The sequence below is a fragment of the Diorhabda carinulata genome, chromosome 5 (genome assembly GCF_026250575.1).
Source record: "Diorhabda carinulata isolate Delta chromosome 5, icDioCari1.1, whole genome shotgun sequence".
NCBI classification, from domain to species: domain Eukaryota; kingdom Metazoa; phylum Arthropoda; class Insecta; order Coleoptera; family Chrysomelidae; genus Diorhabda; species Diorhabda carinulata.
The window spans coordinates 1895001-1916512 of NC_079464.1; the positions used below are offsets into that span (position 1 = coordinate 1895001).

The window sequence follows — 21512 nt, forward strand, 5'->3', positions numbered from 1 at the left end:
GAATTTACCTTTCAACCTACTACGCCTATTGTGCTCGATCCGAATAATGATTACGAAATAGCTTTGCGATCTTTTCATTCTTATCACAGTATACCAAACATTGAAAATTGTAAGTTTTACTACTACGATACCAAGGGCAAGCTTCAAAGTTTTGATTTTCCCACAGGATGTTACGAAATTGCCGATCTTGAAGCGTTTATACGAGATAAATTGGGTGTGGACAATTCAACTAGACCAGAGGGTATATTTTCACTAAAACCCAATCACAATACGTTGAAATGTGAAATTTCCAGTAAATACAAAATTTCATTCAAAGAAGATAATAGTCTTGGGAGAATTTTGGGTTTTTCACCGAAAATACTCGACGCAAACAAAATACACTCGTCAGATCTCCCCGTCAAAATCATTAAAGTATCTAGTATTCGCTTCGATTGTAACATTACCACTGGAGCCTTCGATGCAAACAGACCTGCTCATACTATATACGAATTCGTCATACAAGTGGATCCAGGATATTCCATAGACGAAATTCCTCATAATTTGCTCTATTTACCTGTTATACCACAACGTGAAATAACCAATATCACCGTCATCGCTTTAGACCAAGACGGTCAGCCTGTAAACTTTCGTGGAGAACTAAGTACGTTGGTGTTGGAGCTTAGAGCGCGCGAAGCAAATGGGACTAATAATAAATCATAAAAGACAGTCTACAGAGCATTCAACTTCATTAGATAAGCTACCATCAAAGCTGAAGCAACTCACGTTCGCAAACAAATTGGTTCTGCAATCGTTGGGTTTTAAATTGAAAAAAAATGACAACAATGTATGGAAAACGTCAACGCCAAAACGACAACATGCCTCCAATGTTTGATATCTACCGTAAGCCGATGTTTGATGATTCAATTCGAAAGGCTGAATACAGAACCTATGCTCCATTTATAAAGTCATTCAATTGCAGTGACATTGTGGAGTTTAGCATTAATCAGGTTGATTCGTTCTTTGCAATGAGCGAAACATTGTTGTGCATTAAAGGTTCGCTTGAAATACACGGAGCTGGTGACGTAAAATTAGCAAATAATGTTGGAGCCTTTCTATTCGATTCATGTACGTACAGTGAAAGTGCCAGGGAAATGGAAACAGTTCGGGACCCTGGAATAGTGAGTGCCGTACGTGCTATGACTTGTTATAACCAAGAAGATTCCAATCATATGGCTATAGCCGGCTGGAATTACCCGAAAGATCCTATTCTGAATGTTAGCGACAAGTCCTTCAACCTTCAAATACCTCTCAAACATATTTTCAGCATTTTCAACGATTATTCAATGATTACATGTGGGCGTCAAACAATACGACTAGTTCGGGCACGAAATGATAATGATTGCTTATATATTACTGAAAAGAATGCCTCTGGAACGCTCTCCACTACAACAGCTAAAATAAACATTACAAGCGTTGAGCTAAAAGTTAAACATATCTTTCCTAATGACGACATAAAATTAAATCTCATGAAATCCATTCAAAAAGATCAACCTATAGTTATTCCATTTAGGAAGTGGGAGTTACACGAATTACCCTCAATTACCAAAGGAGCAAGACATGAAGTTTGGGCTGTCAAGACATCCACTTCAGTTGAAAGACCTCGTTTTGTTATTGTTTTCTTTCAAACCGGCAAACGTAACTTGAGTACAGCTGACCCGACTTTATTTGACAATGCCGACGTACAAAGTATAAGACTGTCACTTAATGGGGATTATTGGCCCAATGAAAGAATGCAATTGGATTTCGCTAAAAATGATTACAATGAAGCCTATTTTAACTATACTGAATTCTATCCCAACTACGCCAACTCCACACAGAAGCGCCCCCTGCTGGATTATTCTTCTTTCAAGAAACGAGCATTGTTTGTTATCGATTGTTCAAAACAGGAGGAAAGCATGAAGGCATCCACAGTCGATGTGAAACTTGACATTGAAGCAAACATAGGTTTTCCCGAAAATACCAAAGTCTATTGCATCATAATTCACGATTGTGTAATGGAATACTTCCCCCTCACCGAAATTGTTAAAAGCTTGAACTAGATGTTGTGTGAGTTAGTGTTCGAGCAGACCGCAACATGAGAGTAGCTTTTGTAGACATTCAAGGTTTTGTCGTAGACGGTCTTTTCGTTGCCAAAGAGCTCACCATAGAAATTGGCTTCAAAAGTTCACATTACATATTTTTACCACCGCAACCGTTTTCTACATTAAGTAACGAGGACAAAAAGACCACATCATACTTGGAAAGAAATGTGCACGGCATTCGATACTCTTCAGGAGATGTAGAATATTCTAAAGTAAATGAAATATTAGAAAGCAAGTTATTGTATGCCGCAGACTACATTTACCTTCGAGGACAACAAAAAGTCGAGTTTCTGCAAAAGAAATGTCACATATATTTTCCACATATTATTGACGTTTGCAAATTTGATGGTACACCCTGTGAAACTGGAAACTTTGCTCAAGATCCAAACCCCTGTCACGCATCTGGACTATTTTCATGTACTGAAAGAAATGTACAACGTCTCCGTCACTGGTTTTTAAATACTGTATTACCATTATAAATAAAGTTTTTTTTAAAATATGGGTTTAAATGAAACACTCTGTATATTCATCAACTTTTATATTACATGAAGATTGGAATTTTCGTTTTACAATTTTCAAAATAATTTTTAAAATTAAAACAAATACAGCCACTAATATTACACATGACATAGCAAAAACAGAATTAATTTCATTTTTTATATCCCCTTCTGTTCTGTTGAACATGGTGTAGGTTGAATACGTCTTAACGGATAAGTAGTTTGCGGCAGTCTACGGGCCAACTGATGGACCTCTTCAGGCACCCCCCAGTGAAGACTGCTCCACGTCACTTTCTTATCAGATAAACTAAGATTCTGCATTTGTTTCATAACCTCACTTTTATCTCCATAGAAAGCAATATCTTTCTTTAATTCACCAATGCTATTAATAAACTCTTCAATTCGACGTCTGTACTCTTCTGAAGACATATTACGAAAGAGAACATTCTCATACGTAGACACGTTTGATGATCGTTTGACGCAGCACTCGACGTTTGACTTAACGACGTGACGTTTGACGTAACGACGTGACGTTTGACGTAACGATGTGACGTTTGACGCAACGACAAGAGAGATACATTTCATGAATATTGTTTTACTGCTATTACATAAAGATATATTGGAAACTAACAAAAAAAAACACAAGAATTTTAAAAATAATTTTATTATAATTTTATTATAAGAAAACATAAGACAATATTCTACATTTATGAGAGAGAGAGAGAGATACATTCCATGAATATTGTTTTTACTGCATAGCGGCCTCAAAAGTATCAATGTCACTGTCTATATCAGAATCATCAAAACGATTATTTCTAGGCATCTCATGTAAATTATTAATACAGGACTCATGTGATTTTATCATGAATAAGACTTTGTTAAAACAACTCTGACACCAATAGGACATTTCTTGATATACACATTCAACAATTTCGTCACCATCAAATACTTCATGACAGTGATCATAATTAACAAAAATGTTCTTTTTTAAATATTTATGGACCGTTCTAAATACAAAATAACATGATTTACAAACATTTATACGATATTGTGGAAGCCAATATCCACTAGACCATACGCAGTAAGTAGATTCTTCAAACATGTTTGAACAAACAATTTGTTTTACTTAATATAGTGTTTCTTAAATGTAACGGTATTTCTTTATTATAGTCAATATATTCTATTCCAATGGATGAAGAATTTGGATTACTCTCAGCCTCTTTTATCATCGCATTCCATTTGTAAACAGGAAATTTTTTCACAATTTTTTCGGTCAATTTCCGAGGAAGAGGGGATTGCTCTGCGAAATCGGCTGCTGACTTTATCGTTTCACAAATTTTTATGATGCATAATTCCTTTAATGTTGAGGAGTTCATTATCTACAAGAGAGTAAGTCTGGAATACTATAATGACCCCACGGCAGCGTATCATAACTATTGGTAATCAAATATCTTTTATCGTCATGAGGACTTAGCGCAATTTTTGTCTGTTCTATGCTATATACGTTATGAGCATATGACCTAATACAGCGTTGAGTAATATTTTTTTCTTTGAAATCATTTAAACAGTTTACATAATCTTCAAAATTTATTTTGTTTTTTACTACATTATATCGAACTCCTTTTGCCTTTTTTACTATTGCACCTGATTGAACTTTAAAAGAATACATTTTAGACCTCAAGCCTGCAAAATGAGTCATAATTTGGCCTTTGTTTTCATCTTTCATAACTCCCAGAACTTTTTTATTTACCTGTGGAATATTATAGTTATTATTGATGGGGTAATCTGAAGTATCGAATTTTGTTAAATCAGCTTTTAGCACCTCCTCATATGCATCATCACAGATGAGCTCATACACAAAACTGTCTGTGTCCATGTACATTAATTTACATCTATCAATACCCAATTTCGGAATCATGTAATCATAATGGAATTGATACATACATAGCTTCGACAAATCCAAAACTGTCATACCAACATAAAGAGGCTTATTGAAAACCAATTCTGATTTAGTGAGTTCTACTGCAATTAGGTTTTCATTGAAAACTGTTCGACTATGAAACCTAACACTAGATATCAAATTTTTGGCGTCGTATCGGCCATTCCAGGTTTTAACAAGTTTTACAATTCGGTGCTTCCGTATATTTTCCATCGTCTTTCCAAACACAGCATTATTTGCCAATTTATATAAATTTTTCTCAAAGTCATTGGTAGCTGCAGCCCTCAAACGAGTATTTAGTTCGATATAGGGCCGCAGCCATGCAGATTGATTGAATTTCAGAATTTTATGTATCTTTTTAATTTTCAAACCGTTGGCTAACATTTGTTTTAAATTACGATAGTGAACTGTGTATTCTTTTTTACAATAAAGCGTTGTCATTAATTTGGAATAATTTGAGCCTGTAGGCTTACGGTGTTCGGGAGCAAATGGAAAATCTCTGTGAAGATCATGTAATTCATGTGGATACTCCAAGTCTACTTGTAATATATATCCTACGGAAGAATTATCTGCCACAGAGATAACATCAAAATTTTCATTATCTAACCATTCAAATCCTCCGTATGGTAATGGTTCACACATAGCCCACCCGTATAAATTATTGACGTCCAGGTAGAGTAAGTACTTTGAGGGTTTTGTAGAATCATATTCAGGCATGTACTTATTGTTAGCATTCGATAATCTACTGCTACAAACCGAAATTCCCCCTCGAATTGCTTTCTCGATAAACATGATCATGTCTACGTCATGCAATAACTCTAATTTACATCCTACATATTTCAACATACAGTCCCAAGTATATCCAGGCATTGTATAGTACCATGCAGGGTCTAAACCATAAGTAATTGAACATTTTCTTCGAAATTGTTCGAAAACATCTGATAAAAGTAAAACATCGGTCTTTAAGTACAGATCAGAATACTGACCCAAATTTTCAATATCAAATGATTTCCACACTGCATGAGCATGAGAATACTTCTCAATACTGATGTTTTTATCCTCCAATTTATTATAAAATGCCTCTATTGGTGGTAGTTCACAAGTATTTAATTTTTCCCAACTATCTATAAAATCGTAACAGAAAACCCCTTTTTTGGCTATTAATTTAAATTGTTCGACACTTAAATCACTAAATTCTCTTTTGGAAATTTTTAAATCATTATCATTCAATGTAGCAGCCAATTCTTCCAAGGAAGCACCCAAAAACCTCAGTGAATCTATGAATCGAAATTTTATATTTGTATCTGAATCGTTAAGTGTAAATGAAATGTATTTTTCTTTATTTATGGGGAGTAAACTGATGTTTCCTCTTTTACTTAATTCCGAAATGATGAAATGGCTATCGTAGTTACTTAAGTTATGGAAAACTGTAGGTACAACAAACAGTTTTTTGAAATTTAAATTGCATGCTTGATGTGCAAAATTTCTAAACTTCCCCGTAAAATGATCGTGATCTCTAACAATGATATCTGTAGAGGAAAAACCCTTTTCACATATGTGACACATTGTTGCCACACGTAAATCTGGTTTTTCTTCCATAGGTGTAATAGTTTTAATTTCTGATTTAATACTTTCAGCTAAATTCGATAATTCATTTGCAAACCAATCCATGCAATCTTTAACTCTGTAGCTCTTGAAAAAACTTAAGTCTTCGTTGTAGCTACATTTTACATAGTAACCAGCACTATATGCTATATGTTTTTGATATTTATTTGTCTTATTATGAAGCTGTGTTTTATCTGTAAATTGTTCTAGCATGCACTCAAAGTCGGCATAAACTACAAAAGGCGTAGTTTGTTTATATATATAATTTCTAAAACTAACAGATTCATATTTTGGAAAAGACATTTTATAATTATTTAATTCAGAGCATAATTTCAAGTGGACATTCAATTTACTTTCACTACTGAAATAATTTATGCAGCGATTGCAAATAAATTTTTTATATGTAGTTTTACTTAACTGACTATTAATTAAACGTGACAAATCTTTGATCCAGCAGTAGTGATATGTGATTTCTGAATTGTCATTATCTATAGGAGGTGCTTCATAATCGTTTAGCTTTGGAAAATATGTATTTTGAATTAATAAAAGATTTACATGTTTCTCGTGTATTGATTTAGCAAGTCTTACTGGATATACTTTGTAAAATGGTTTTTTATTATTTATTTCAATTAAATCCAAGGCATAGACATTGACGGAAATGTTATTAGATTTTTCAAACTTTGAAATTTGATGCAGGGGCATCGGAGCTTCCAAGTCTTGTGTATTCAAGACTGTGCTATAATATGGATATGAGGAAGTGAGTTCTTTATGATTTTTGGCTGGGTACAAAGCACTAACAATTGACCAATAAAAACATGCTTGGTCAGAATTTTTAATGTTTATGCACCCTTGCTTTTTTTGAATAGGTTCTGGAAGTTTAATATAAGATGAGCCGTTTCCAATTTCAAATTTATTGATATTTACTTCTAAAGAAATAATTTTACTTAATGCAAAACCAGAGTCCCTCTCTTGAAATTCTGATAATTTAAAATTAATTTTATCTTTGACGTTCTCGAAAAACCATCGCTCTATATCGGTCGATACATCAATAATAGAATTTTTAGTCATAAAATAATGGAAACTAGAAATTTCATTTTCACCAGATTTTCTAATGAACTCTCCACAAAAACAAACATAAACTTTAACAACAGAATATTTTTTCCTAAAAATTTCCCTTATTTTATTTTTAAAAATTATTTGACAATCATTTAAAAATTGCGTTAAGTCCTTATGATATAAATTTACTATAAGTCCGGTTTTAACTCTTCTTGTACATGCAGAAGCTACATTTTCCCATTTAACCCTATTTTTCAGTTTATTATTCAGCCCCATACCTATATTCCTATTCGAAATAAGTTGTTTAAAATGTTTGAAATGTCCTATGTATGTTTGTAATTTCCTAATTGTACCTACATGCAGTCCTCCTTTTTTAATTGCCAAATTACATACTTTAATTTGTTTTTTCAATCGATTCAACCAAATTTCCACATCTCTATCCGTTATCTTATCAAACAATATTTTTCTGACATTTTTAATGACTTGCAGTAAATTTTCAGATTTTTTTACAATATTCATGGTACTCACCTCTCTCTCTCTCTCTCTCTCTCTCTCTCTCTCTCTCTCTCTCTCTCTCTCTCTCTCTCTCTCTCTCTCTCTCTCTCTCTGTGTGTGTGTCTTAGGCACGTCTATAGTTCCTCAATTTCAAATGACGCTAGCCGTTGATTTTTTCCAACATCCACTAATCCCTTGAATATAATTCCGTATTTTTCCTTTTCAAATTCTTCAATGACTGGTTTGTAGACACTTGTGACTCTTTGCGGTAAAAACACTACTTCTGTATCTAAATCCAATAAAACTGATTCTCCGAATTTGGAATTGACTATTTTTGCCTTCTTTATAGCCCTCAGAGTATTCAAAGGTAGATCTTGTATTTTTGTTATTGGTTTTCTCTCTGTAATTAGAGACGTTGCGTTAATTTTTTTTAAATCCATCTGAAAAGAGAGAGAGAGAGCGCGTAACCCACAAGAAAAAAAAAAATACTTACATTTTTTTTGTTAAGGCACAATTTTTTAACAGATACTAGTATTTGTTCTTCAGAGCTGGTTTTTCTCTTGCTGGCAGTGGAAGAGACCGACTCCAATACAATGCAAAATCTTATTTATACTCATGTCACTATCTCCATACGATTGTGATAGAATGTTCTAGAAAAAATATTTTATTTGCGACAATTTTGTAATTTTGTAATTTCCTGTAAATGTGGTCCATATGGTTTCCGATTATTCTTATCAATTTCCTGCGTTATCAAAAAATTTCTTATTAATAGGTAAAAGTTATCTTAAGATTGGCGTTCGGGAATTTTCCAGAAAAAAAATTTTAATAAGAGTTTATTTCAAAATATACAACATCATTGATAAAAAGAAATTATTTTTGTTAATAAAATTTTGAGATGATTTAAAAGGTCTCCATTTGGACATGGAATATCGAACACGTTCCAATTAAAGGGTCCGGCTGCAACAAGTTTTTTGGTAAACTCATTATATTTGTAGTATGTGGTGTTTTTGAAAAAGTACATGTGTCCGTCAATGTACTGGAATGCTCCTGTAACATCTGTGGGTAGTCCAGGGAAAATATCTTTTATTTGTCCTCTATTCCGAACAGTTTTCAAGTTCATGTCAAATTCAATATAATTACTGTTATTATAAAATACATATATTTTCCCATGATTGCTTTGAAACATTGTGTTTATTTGAGAATTCTTAGGTATAATTAAATTATTTTCCTCAAGTATTTGTAGAGCGGGAAAATCTGCTACATAGTATTTACGGTCATTGACTGCTATTAAATTATCTGAAGAACTTTGAAAAATCTGAATTATGGGACCCACTTCTTCAGGTAAATAATCATCGAGTATTTCTGGTTGCGAGGGAATAAGTTTCGAATTCAAATCAATTTTCCATAGGGAATTTTCATTAATAATATATAAATGGTAATTTTCAAATTCACCAGCCATGGCAATGAACATATACTCCGGTATTATGTCGCATAAATTTTTATCCGGTTCATTTGGTTGATGTGCAAGTGTCTTTGTAGTCGGTGGCAGCGCTGATGTGGGTTTGAAAGGATTATTTACATATGTATTGATTGGCCCATAAAGAGCTTCAAGGGCCATTTTATCATCCTCATCCAATTTAGGAGCAATGTTGAATTGATACCATGGATACATTATTGCTGTCTCAATATCACTGTGAGCAATTCCTAAAATATGCCCAATTTCATGAATTAATACCATAAGTAGGCTAGTCTGACCTTCTGAACTTGATCCATCCAAACTTAAATCCCACTTCTCATCAGCATCAATATGAAGCTCTATACAACTGTTGCCTTTTGGGAAATAAGCATGTGCTAACACCTTTCCGGGCCCATCAAATGTACTGGAGCACTCACCTCTACCTTGGCAATTTGCTCGAAAATAGTGCTTTCCCCGTACAACTGTAATAGATATATCGGGAGTATAAGGCCGTATTTTGTGTATTAATTCAAATTTAAACTTTGAACTGTTACTCCACACTTCAAAAGCCTTTTTGGTTACTTTAAGATATTCTGGAGTTGCCTGAGGGAAATACCATTTCAAATCAAATTTTGTCCATTTTGATTTAACTCTAAAAGAATGATCATCGTCGGAAGCTGCTTCACTCACATTACATCTTGGTCTATTTAGAAGTTGAATTGTATTTTCATCTAATTCTCCCGTTGCAGGGATATTATATCTTACTTGAAAACTCAACAAATAATCCTCAAGTTTAGTCAAATCATTTTCATTTGCGTACCCGAACCGGTGTAAATACTTCATAGCATACTGTTGGTCGACAACGCATAGTACTGGACATAGTACTGCAGCTAATATAATGATTAACATGATCTTCACTCTTCTGCTATCCTCAAAAAACTAATTTCCAATCACATTAATAACGGAATATATAATTTTTAAAAAACCCAAAGACTTTTAACCGACCTGGTATATCAGCGCTCCCGCTCATCGCAACGAAACTTTACGCATGCGCAAAAACGAAGTCTCTCTCTCTCTTACACATTGTCTCGCTGCTCTCTCTCTCTAACACACGGTTTTCCCTATTTCTGTAGTCGTTATACTTTTATGTTACAAGATTAGCGAATAATAATGGTATATATAATTTTTTAAAACCCAAAGACTTTTAACCGACCTGGTATATCATCGCAACGAATCTGTCTCGATTACGTGCGTGATACCTTACATTGACAAAAATCTCTTTTTATTTATACGTTATACTTTTATGTTACAAGATTAGCGAATAATAATGGTATATATAATTTTTTAAAACCCAAAGACTTTTTTAACCGACCTGGTATATCAGCGCTCCCGCTGTTATCATCGCAAGGAATATATAACTTTACGCATGCGCAAAAACGAAGTCTCTCTCTCTCTCTCTCTTACACATTGTCTCGCTGCTCTCTCTCTAACACACGGTTTTCCCTATTTCTGTAGTCGTGCATACGTTGTTCATCTACTGAGATGCGAATTTGATTAGTGGTTCATCTTCTGAATCACTAGTTCCATATATATCAACACGTATACGAGATTTAGGATGTGTTTGTGGATAATCCAAAGTACCCAATTTAAACTCAGAGTCACAAAAGCAGCTCAAACTTTTCAATGTCAGGCAATTAGGTATAAATACGCAACCGGCATCTTGGTGAACCTTTAGGGTGCCTGAAAAAGTCTTTATACCTTCAATAGATCCTAATTTTTCTGCTTTTTTCGATATGTCGGCATATATTGGAAATTTTAATATTCGGGCAGGTTTTCTCAGGGATTTAGCAAAGTCATCTATTGATGAAATATGGATGCCACTCGCAACTAATCTATCTGCAGTTCTCTTGCAAGTAGCACCTACTCCATCGGGAGCTCCCTTACCGTGACCTGCTTCATGAAAATTCCATGTGAAATTTTGAAGATTAGGGTAGAAATCTTCTAGCATTGTTGCCAAAACCTTGAACATCATTTTATTACGATATTGGGTGACAGGCCCATCACTCAAGAAATGTAAATTCGTAATAGTATCCGGCAGACAGTCAAGTATGGGATGCTGTAAATGGGCCCAAATTGCAGGAGGTGAGTGTGATAAATTTTGTGACAAAGTGCAGTAACATTGGCTTTTTAGCTCTTGGTCGACGACATCTTTAGTATAGACTACAACAGTGTGCATACTTATTTGCTGTCTCGATCCTCCAAAATGGAAGGACTGTACTTCTTCAGCGTAATTCGTAAGGTATTTTTCACTGAAATCTACGTGTATAATTGCTTCCGATTCAGTAAGGGACTCTTTTTTCGATTGTATAGTTTGATATTGGTGCACTATATTTAGTTCGTGATTTAAAAACTTTTCCATCTTTGATTCCATATCTAAAATCAAGTCCCTTGGTAGAATCTGTAGTGTGCTTTTAACACATTTCGTTACACTTCGTGGTTTTTGAGTTTTTAAATCGACGATGTCTTGGCGTACACTTTGCCACTTGCTGTAAAATAGTGGAATAGAGTTATCGAATTCCTTGTAATGTAGACCTTTGTTTAAACACATCTCGCACTCGCGTGATAAACATTTTTCATTGAATCTGCTACAGCAAACTTGATCTAGAAGGTCCACGTAATTCGAGATAGATATTATCTTAGCGTTGTATAGTGATTTCAGTGTTAAATCTATATTGCTGTGTGTAACACACATGCAAGTGTTACGACTGTCACAGCGTGGTTGGACGACCCAAAATGGTCGGAGGTTGCAGAACATTGGGTAAGATATTTTAATGTGTCTTTTCCACAAAACGTTTATGCAAGTTGAGTAAAGTATCTAGCATAACACGCTTTTGCCTACGCTCGCCTTTTTTCGTTATAAAATCTTTTTTTCCTGCATAAAGTTTACTGCTTGAATCATCTTCCATAAATTTGACTATGCTCGTTTTCAAATTCTCACAGTTTTTTCTTGAGCTGCGATTTATGTCTATCAGTCTTAATTTCTTGCTTATTTTACTGAAGGGTTTCATTTTCATTTCTTTCGAAAAAACTTTTTTTACTATTTTCCCGCTTAACACTCTCTTGAAGACCCTTTTTTCTTGGTCAGTGGTGAGATTTGAAAAATTTTTATTAAGTTGTTGAGTAATAACTTCACTGAAAAGCAGTTTCTTCTTTATAGTTTCTTTGTCACCTGTACTTACTGCTTTTGCAAGTGAATTTACTTTGGTGTTGGGTGTGCTAATTGGTGGTTTTTTGATCCGTTTTATTTATTTTATGTAGCGTTGGTTTGCAGACCTAAGTTGAGCTATTTCAGATCCTTTTTTTCTTATTATTAGGTTTCTAGCTTTTCTTGCTCGAATTGACTTTTGCTGTGCTGCATGTGCTCGCCTGTTTATATTTTGAGGGGGCGGTGGGTCTTCATTATTCGAACATGGTGGTATTACAGCAGCAGGAGTGCTAAACGACGTCTACGAATTTTTGCTTTTTCTCTCCATACTTTTCTAGCCTTCCGCTGCTCTCTGGGTGTCATTTGCTTCACTATCTTAATAGTTCCTTTTTTTTTCTTCTTTTCATATTTTTCCCTTTCCTTAACTCTTTGTTGAGCGTATTTATCCGGGTAATTTTTTATTTTTTGGTATCGTAATCGTTCTGCAATCCTTTTCTTTTCGAGTCGTTCTTCGCGCGTCATTTTTTTTCGAGATACCATTTTTTCTGTAAAAAAGTCATATTACATTGTAAAGCTAAGATAGACATAATGCCAGTAAAGGTTAAGAAAAAACTATAGAAGTATTAATGAAAACACGTACAAATGTATTTCCCCTGGACATTAGGTATCTTCCCTGCCATCAAAAGAGCCATGGGAAATAAGCCAGGGAAGATACATTTTCGATTGATACCTAAAATAGCCGTAAAAGAGTTTTTCGTACACAATGGGGAATTCTCCTATAACCAAAGTCATGTTAAATTATTACAAATAATGAAAGTTCAACGAATTTTAGACGACACATATTCGGTACTTTTTTTAAAAAGAAATGTCTACCCTGTTAAATTTGAAAAAAAAGATTGGACATTTAATTTTTAAAGCGTTTTGTTTCTAGTTCAATATTTGGCAACCTCGCATAGGTGTGATACTTGTTCTCAATTCTAATTGGTTGAATAACGTAGGTAGACGTGATTATATCTGTAATCTGATTGGTCATTTGATTATTTACTTTGTCTTTCCTTTTCTGTTACTTTTAAAACGACAAAGAAAGCAAGCAAGCCCTGTATTTTAATAAACATATATAAATATAACCTCAAATTTTTGTTTACATATTTGTTGATGAATTTTGTAGTTATCAAAGTGAAAGATTGAAAATAGTTGTGTAATAGTGTAAAAATGGCTAAGGTTGAAACTGATTTTATTAAAGCTGATTCAAGCAATTCACCCCGTGTTACTTCAGAAATGATAGCAAATTATTTTGTTGAAAATGCAAACTATATAAGTGTGGAATTACGTGAAAAAAAACACATGAGCTAAGAATTCATTTTTAATATAGCATATTAAAATATTTAATAAACTTAGTATTTTTAGTTTATTTGCAAATAAATACCTTTCTCATATACTGAATGTTTTTTAATTTGATTTTAGATCAGCAAGACAATCATATGGAGATTCTGCCATTGGATATGTGCAATTAAAAAGGAACAATAATATTTGTTTGATCAAAGCAAAAATAACGCCAGAAGATAAAGTACATTCAAAAGCTTATGATGTAAATGTCATAGTAAATGAGAATGAGAATATAATCAATCTATGTGAATGTGAGGATTATGCTGCTGCCAAAGGAGGCTGTAAACATACGATAGCGTTTTTATTTTGGTTGCATAGGAGAAGTGAAGAACCATCTCCTACGGAACAGTTATGTTATTGGAAGAAATCAGAATTATCGAAAGTAGGTTCGCTGAAAAAATTTATGAAATTGTCTGAGATGGTAAAAGTTCCATCAATGACTGATGAAAACTCATCTGTAGTAATAGAGAATTTTAGAGAACATAATAAAGAAAATCCATAGATAGTTTGTTACTAAATATGGATAGAGGTCCTTTGTATCCTACTTTATCGTTACACCAGCTATTTATTCATTGTCAAATAGAAAATGCTGATATCGACATAACTCCAGAATTTTTCTTAGAATACTATTAAAAAAAATGGATGCAAATGATTATGCACTTGCTTCCGAGGCTACAAGAAACCAGTCCAAAAATACAAACTGGTATGAATTAAGATTTGGAAGAATTACAGCTTCGAAGATTTATGAGGCAAGCCGATGTAAAACAGAAGGTTCTTTACTCGAGAAAATTTTTGGTGCTACAAAAATTGTACAGACAAAAGCCATGGAGAGAGGATTAGAATTAGAAGACAGGGTTATAAAATGCATTGAAAATATATGTGGAATTGAAACGACGAAATGTGGACTTGTTTTAAATAATATGTTACCAGTCTTTGGAGCCTCGCCTGATGCCATTTCAAGTGATGCAGTCCTAGAAGTGAAATGCCCATTGACTAGTATAAGTAATTTTGTCAAGGATGGAAAAATTATTGAAAAATACATGGGTCAGATGCAGTTGCAAATGAAAATGTGTAAGAAGACTAAAGCAATTTTTGCAGTTGCAGATCCAGAATTTGAAACAAATAATAAAATTTATATACATAATGTTACGTGTAATGAAATTTATTGTAACGAGTTAATTGAAAATAGTTTACTATTCTGGAAAAATTACGTATTTCCAAAGTTAACTAGGATTTATAAATAAAATAGTTTCACAATGTTGTATTCTCATTTATTAGTTGTACATAACTTATCTCAAAAAGAGTTAAAAATGTATATACACCTAAAAACAAACAGCAATATATAGTAAGTTTAATAGGAAAAATAAAAGTACAATCTCAATAATCCAAACCTAATCGAAAAAATGTATCGTTTAATCTAACCTTTTTCAAAACTACTAGTATGTCTCTTTCTGATATATGCTTATGAATATATATAATTTCCACTAAATAGTAAACTTCACTAGTTAAACCTAAATAAAATCGAGGCTGCATTTCAATCGCAAGGATTTCTGTTTTTTTACTCAAATTTTTAAAGTCTACATTTTGTTCCTCGTGTTCACTTAGATCACTGTTAAATTGTTCTTCACTAGATGTAGTTTGTAACCATGAAGAAGTACTAGAAGAAGTAAATGGCAATGTCTCCAAGTACATTTCATCTCTAGTATTTTTAGATGTAGTTGAGATGCATGGATGTTCAGGTTCACTATTTTCCTCACCCTCAGATGATATTTCTTGTTTTTGTTGAAGTTGTGGAAAACTGAAATCTTTGCAACTATCTTGTAGAAATAAATGAGGTGTGATGCCAGTTTTAATACGTGGACTTTTCCCAGTTCTCATGTAAAAAGAAAAGTTTATAGAATCTTCTTTTAAGTGAAATTATAGTATTTTCAATAAACACAATATTAAATATGTTGTATTACTTACATTAAAATGATCTTCACAACAATATGATGTTGTTTTTACTAATGTACGCCCAACAGCATCAAACAAGTTTTTCTCACTACTGGGTTTCTCGGAACAAATATAAATAATTTGTGGGGTGTACTTTCCGATGAATTTAAACATGAAGGTACAAAACACAGCTTTTTCATATTGAAATATTGATTATTTATCCTGAAAATACAAACTGTATAAAAATCAACCTTTCATTCTTTAATTTTTAAACTTACTCTCAATGAAGGAATGAAATAATATAATGTTTGTATCTAGTCATAAAATTTAAATAAGCCACTAATAAGTCATAAAATTCACAATAAACTCGCAAAAATCACAACTAAACTAACTTGTATAACCGCAACAACAACAACCGTAACAAATAGTTAGGTTATTTACGGCATAGGACCACATGTATTCCATAAACAGCTGTTTCATTTCCTTCTCTGTCGTGTTTGTGTTTTTGGGATCTTCCGTTTCTGTCTCGAAGAAGGCATGCTAAAGCGCTGTTGCCAACATGTGCTGTAGCAACAAAACGCTTTAAAGTTTAAAAACCAACATTTCTAATAATTATTTTAGGTATTTAGAGAGTGAATTAAAAATTAATTTATATTTAATCTATAGTTATTTGATGTGAATTTTCATTTAATACAAAAACCCAAATTGAGGAGAATTCCCCATTCACAACCAAGCATAACAATGTATGCACAATTCATATTGAATATTGACGTATATACTAGTATTTTAACAAATAATTGCGAAATAAAACTTACCAGAGGAAAGACTACATTCATTCAACACTTCTACAACCAGCGAGTGGCGTGACTGAAATGGCCAACAAAATGACTGCGCAGTCGACTTAACGTTACATCCTATGTACTCAAGATCCCAACTTTCACAGATTAGCAAAAAAAAACTGATTTTTAAACGAAAACAAAAAGCCAGGGGACAAGACACGAAACACGAAGGACACATTTCGAATTTGATATTTTTTATAAAAAATTGGAATATAAGCGATTTTACTTGTAAGATACTGTTACTAAGTTATTTTTCTATATAAAATTAACGATACTAAAGTAATTATTGAATTTTAATACATTTATAATTACTGGTTTACAAATAAAGTCGGTTGGGGGACAGACCAGGGAAGAGACTTTTTTCTTATATTAGAGCTTATTGTGACTAAACTACGTACATTTATGTAATAAATTTGAGTGACCACGTAGAAAACATTTAGTTTTAAGTAATGAATAGGTTAATTATGAAATTAATATAAAACAAAAGTATTTTTTTTGTCTTGGCCATCGAAAGTACCTCTTAACTTAGAATGACCCATATATGAAATGACAATAAGGCTCAACTTGTCTTATGTTGCAGAGACAATGAGTATGACAGGGGAAGAATATGAAAGAAGCTAAGAATAGAAATGTATACAGAAGAATAAGTGATGGAATAAAGTAGTTGCTAGAAAGCGAAAATTTGGGTAAAATAATAAAGTAAACAGCAAGAATACTACTTTTACTGGATGGTCATGCCAGTCATTGTAATTCGGTAGAAATGCTGAAATATGCCGATGAACATAATGTTATTCTGTTTTGTCTACCTGGTCATACTACTCAGTTCCTTCAACCCTTGGACAGGTGTTTCTTTAAAAGCCTGAAAGCCTTTTGGAATAAAGCTTGCAATACATTTGTAAAAGCAAATCCTGGTAGGAAAATTTCTGGTATACAATTTGGTCAATTGTTGTCGGAGGCGTGGTCAAAAGCAGCAACTGTTGATAACGCTGTGTCTACAGGAATCTGCCCATTTAATCCTGGTGCTATACCAGAGTATGCCTACTTGGATTCTGAAGATGAAAAATTAGATCCCAATACTTCTGCAGGTTAGAGTAAATTTAGAGACCTCTCTTTAAACTAATTTTTTACCTTTTAGTTTACGCTACTGAATCTAATAATACCACTCAAACAAAAGACGATAAAATGCCCTCTACTTCAGCCTTAGAGTCAGAACCTGAACCGGAGCTGATAAATACCGATAAAAACACTCTCGAAACACTTCTTAACAAATTCTTTCCGGTGCCCAGCTCCTCATCAGCTAGCATTCAGAAAGTACGAAAGAAGGCAGAGCAAGTGGCAGCCGTTTTAACATCCCCAAGTCACATTGAAAAAAAAAGATCTGCTTTTAAACAGAAGAAAGAAGAAGATCAGAGAAAAACATCAAAGAGGAAGGCTCTGCATGAAAAAAAGAATAAAAGAAAAAATCAAAAAATTGAAGATGAATCAACAAACGATGATACTGATGCATTAGATGGGTTAGTGACTCAGTCTGATGATAGTCCGGACGAAGATGATGCAACAGAATGCCTTGGATGTGGTGAAAAATATAGTGTGACCACGAAAGCCGATGATTGGATTCAATGTCTAAACTGCCAGATATGGTTTCACGAAAGTTGTTCGAAATATTTGAACCTATGTGACCTTTGTGGTAAAAATTTATCAAAAAAAAGGAAGTAGAAATACACATTTCTGTTGGGTCAACTCACCCTATATCCTTGGGCCAACTAGCCCATAGTATGTGGGAGAGTTGGCCCAGACAGTATTAAAGAGAAAAAATTTTTTTTTCATTACCTGTTTGCCTTTTCTTTAAAACTAGTTTATAACCTAATGTTTTATTGGTTCTTATATGTAATACATATTTTGCGTTTAAATATTCGTTTTGATTTTGATTTTATCTCATTTTAAAAAAATCGGAGCCAACTCTCCCGGACTTACCCTACACGTATTTCTGGTAATTTTATATCAAAGTTACAAGGTATTCCGCATCGAACCGTTGCAGTGTACAGTCGTGTTTTCTGATACGATAAATAGAATAAGTAGTTAAAACCAATTAGTGTAAATTCCAAAGTGAACCAAAACAAACAGGAAGAATTCCAGTTTTCATTAAACAGCAATAAATAGACAAATAAGACTTCAACTAAAACTAAATCCTGATATTTGATACCTGATAGAAAGTATTCTGTCAGATCGGTACTAAGAAATTTAAATGATACTAAAAATTGATAACAATCTACCTCAAAATGAGTATACTCCAAGTGAAAAATAAATCAACAACCGAAATCATACTCTCAGTAACCAGCCAACCAACTAAAACAAACAACTTTTGATGTCATCGAAAACACTAGGTTAGAAGATTACCGTAAGGGCTCTAAGTCAAAAAATACAAATATAGTCTTTTGCTCAAAGCTCTCCAATAATAGAATATGTATATATTTGGAAAATGAAAGTTTAGTGAATACATTTATAAACGATCAGGGTAAAATCCAAATTACCCAAGAACTACTACAGGCGCGTCAGTCAAAGATTGCTACTACTACAGTCAAAGATTGATCCTATCCAATGTTTTCCCCTCTATCCTTCACTCAGTTCTTGAGTTTGAACTAAACAACTAGGAATTAATACTCTGTCACACTTCCTTCTTGCGAATAGGCATATCAGATCTAGCATTTCAACATATTCTAAGTTTTAGAAGACAAATATTCATATCTCCATTGAACAACCAATATTTTCCTGATTCATTCTTAATCACATACGAAGAAATCACTTTTAAAATATTTTTATCCATTGCTAATCAAGAATGCGTACAGTGCAAACAATCCACAAATACCACAAAAGATTGGCCAAACACTATAACTACCTCAACGCACTCATACCCAAAAACCGTAATGACACCAAAAAATTTAGACGATAATCAACCTAAGGAAGTACCAAACAACATATCGCATGATGAACAGGATCAATCAAATACCCAAACAGTGAAACAGTTCCCAAACCACAAACCTCGAATACTTATGAAGCTAATTACATAAGAAAAAGAAAAAGCGACAGTCGATAAGAGCCAAATTGAAACAACCAAACCACATATCGCTTGTCCAGTTCAAGACTGGTCTAACTCAAAATAAAGCGATTTTCTTTTTTTTGCATGAATTATCTTCAAATTGCCTCTACTAACTCTGTGGAAGACCATTTCTTAAAAAACTTAGTGGATCACACCTAGATGCAAGAGTGAATCATTTTAGTTTTGATCCTTGCCACACATAGAGAGAGTGGAGTTCTATTGTGCAATAGTGGGTTATTATGTGATAAACCGACAGTAAGTAACTTTTTCATATCAATCTTTAGTACAAAACTGAACTTTTATGATAATGGCTCTATTTTGAATGGTAAATTAACTTATTTCCCTCTAGATTATTCTCTTCAAGAAAGAGCCAACTTGAGATAGCCCTCTTTAGCTCTTAAATTTCCAGTAATTATTGGAGACAACCTGAGATAGCCCTCATAGCCCTCTTTAACACTGAAATTTTTAGTAATATTGTTCTTGGTAAGTGATCTATTATGGAGATATCTTTCTCTTCATGTAGCGCATACGAACCTTAAGAAGAATTATTTTGTTCAACACTCTTCTCCTCCGATAACTAAGTCGCTGTTTTTCTATTTGTTTATTTACTAAGGATTACTGATTCCTCTTTCAGGAAACCAAAATGAACAGAGGAAAACAAATGGTGGCTTTGGCCTTGAAAAGCAGAAACCGAACTCAAGGTAAATCCAACTTTTAGTAAATTATTTATGGATGCAAAATGGTAATATCCAATATATATATATATATATATATATATATATATATATATATTTAAAGGAGGGGATTAGGAATCTGCTCTCAGACATCTAGGCTGATCAATATTGTGCCTAGTTAGTGTCGGGTTGGCTATTGGCTGTTGTACTGCCGACCGACTAAACCCTTCCCCCTCATACGTGGATTCACTTGCTGAGAAGAGTGCTGGAACTACCGTTAAGTATTACTTCAGCATTCCGAGCGTTGCTTTACACTTATTTTAATCTGTGCTTACTTCTATCTTCTTCTTTTGTCTCTATTATTTTCTGGATCATAACCGATACTATGTTCCATTTTTTTTTCATCCTGTAACATATGGTGTAAAATATTATCTGGAGTAAGTGTTTCTCCTACACATTGTTCAACTTCAATTCGCTGTGGGTTCCATTTTGCACATACGAAAAATGTGTGTTCCGCGTCATCCATTTCGCTACAGTACGTGCATTCCGTCAGTATTACTGATTTTAAACCTGTGGAAGTATGCTTCAAAACAGCCATGTCCTGTTAACATTTGACTAAGATAGTAGTTCACCTCTTCATGTTTTCTGTTTACCCACGTTCTAATATTTGGAATCAGTCTTCTAGTCCATTGTCCAGTTACTGCTTGTTTCCATTTGTCCTGCCAACGATTTAATGTTTCAGTACGTATCTCTATCTTCTCATTTCTTTGTTTGCCTTTTGTTTTGTATCGTTCCTCAGCCTGCAGTTCTATAGGTATTATTTCTGAAATCACTAACAGCGCGTTTGTGAAGACTGTGCAGAAAGCACTACATACTCTCAAAGCTAACTTTCTTTGCACTTTATGGAAAATATCCCTGTATTTGGCATATTTCAGCGTTTCATACCATACGGGAGACGCATATAACAAAATCGAGTGAGTTACTGCACATAACATTTTTCGTTTACTTGATGTAGGCCCATTTTTTGCGGCATTATTCTACTTAGAGACAAAGCAGATGCTTCTGCTTTCTTGCAGACGATTTCGATATGTTTTTTCATTGTAGCACCTGTGTCTAGGGTTACACCCAAATATTTAATTTGCGGTTTTGTAGTGATTTCGTTATTCAAGACTTCGATGGTGAGTCTTCTTGCTTCCTTTCGATCACCCAAA

The 21512-nt window shown here is 33.6% G+C and overlaps 3 protein-coding genes across 3 annotated transcripts; 1 reads left to right on the forward strand and 2 right to left on the reverse strand.

Moving 5' to 3' along the window:
- The first annotated feature begins 821 nt into the window (after window positions 1-821).
- Window positions 822-2078, forward strand: LOC130894210 (uncharacterized). Its single transcript, XM_057800854.1, has one exon. The coding sequence runs from the start codon at window positions 822-824 to the stop codon at window positions 2076-2078; it is 1257 nt and encodes a 418-aa protein (XP_057656837.1).
- Window positions 2079-3992: 1914 nt separating this feature from the next.
- LOC130894211 (uncharacterized) lies at window positions 3993-8767 on the reverse strand. The gene is made up of 2 exons (XM_057800856.1): window positions 8206-8767; window positions 3993-8112 (listed from the first exon to the last, which is right to left on the reverse strand). Exon 2 carries the CDS (start codon window positions 7734-7736, stop codon window positions 3993-3995), a length of 3744 nt encoding a protein of 1247 aa, XP_057656839.1. The 5' UTR covers window positions 7737-8112; window positions 8206-8767.
- LOC130894212 (matrix metalloproteinase-2-like) lies at window positions 7847-10077 on the reverse strand. Its single transcript, XM_057800857.1, has 3 exons — window positions 9468-10077; window positions 9165-9416; window positions 7847-8112 (listed from the first exon to the last, which is right to left on the reverse strand). The coding sequence occupies exons 1-3, from the start codon at window positions 10075-10077 to the stop codon at window positions 7847-7849; spliced, it is 1128 nt and encodes a 375-aa protein (XP_057656840.1).
- Between the last annotated feature and the right edge of the window lie 11435 nt (window positions 10078-21512).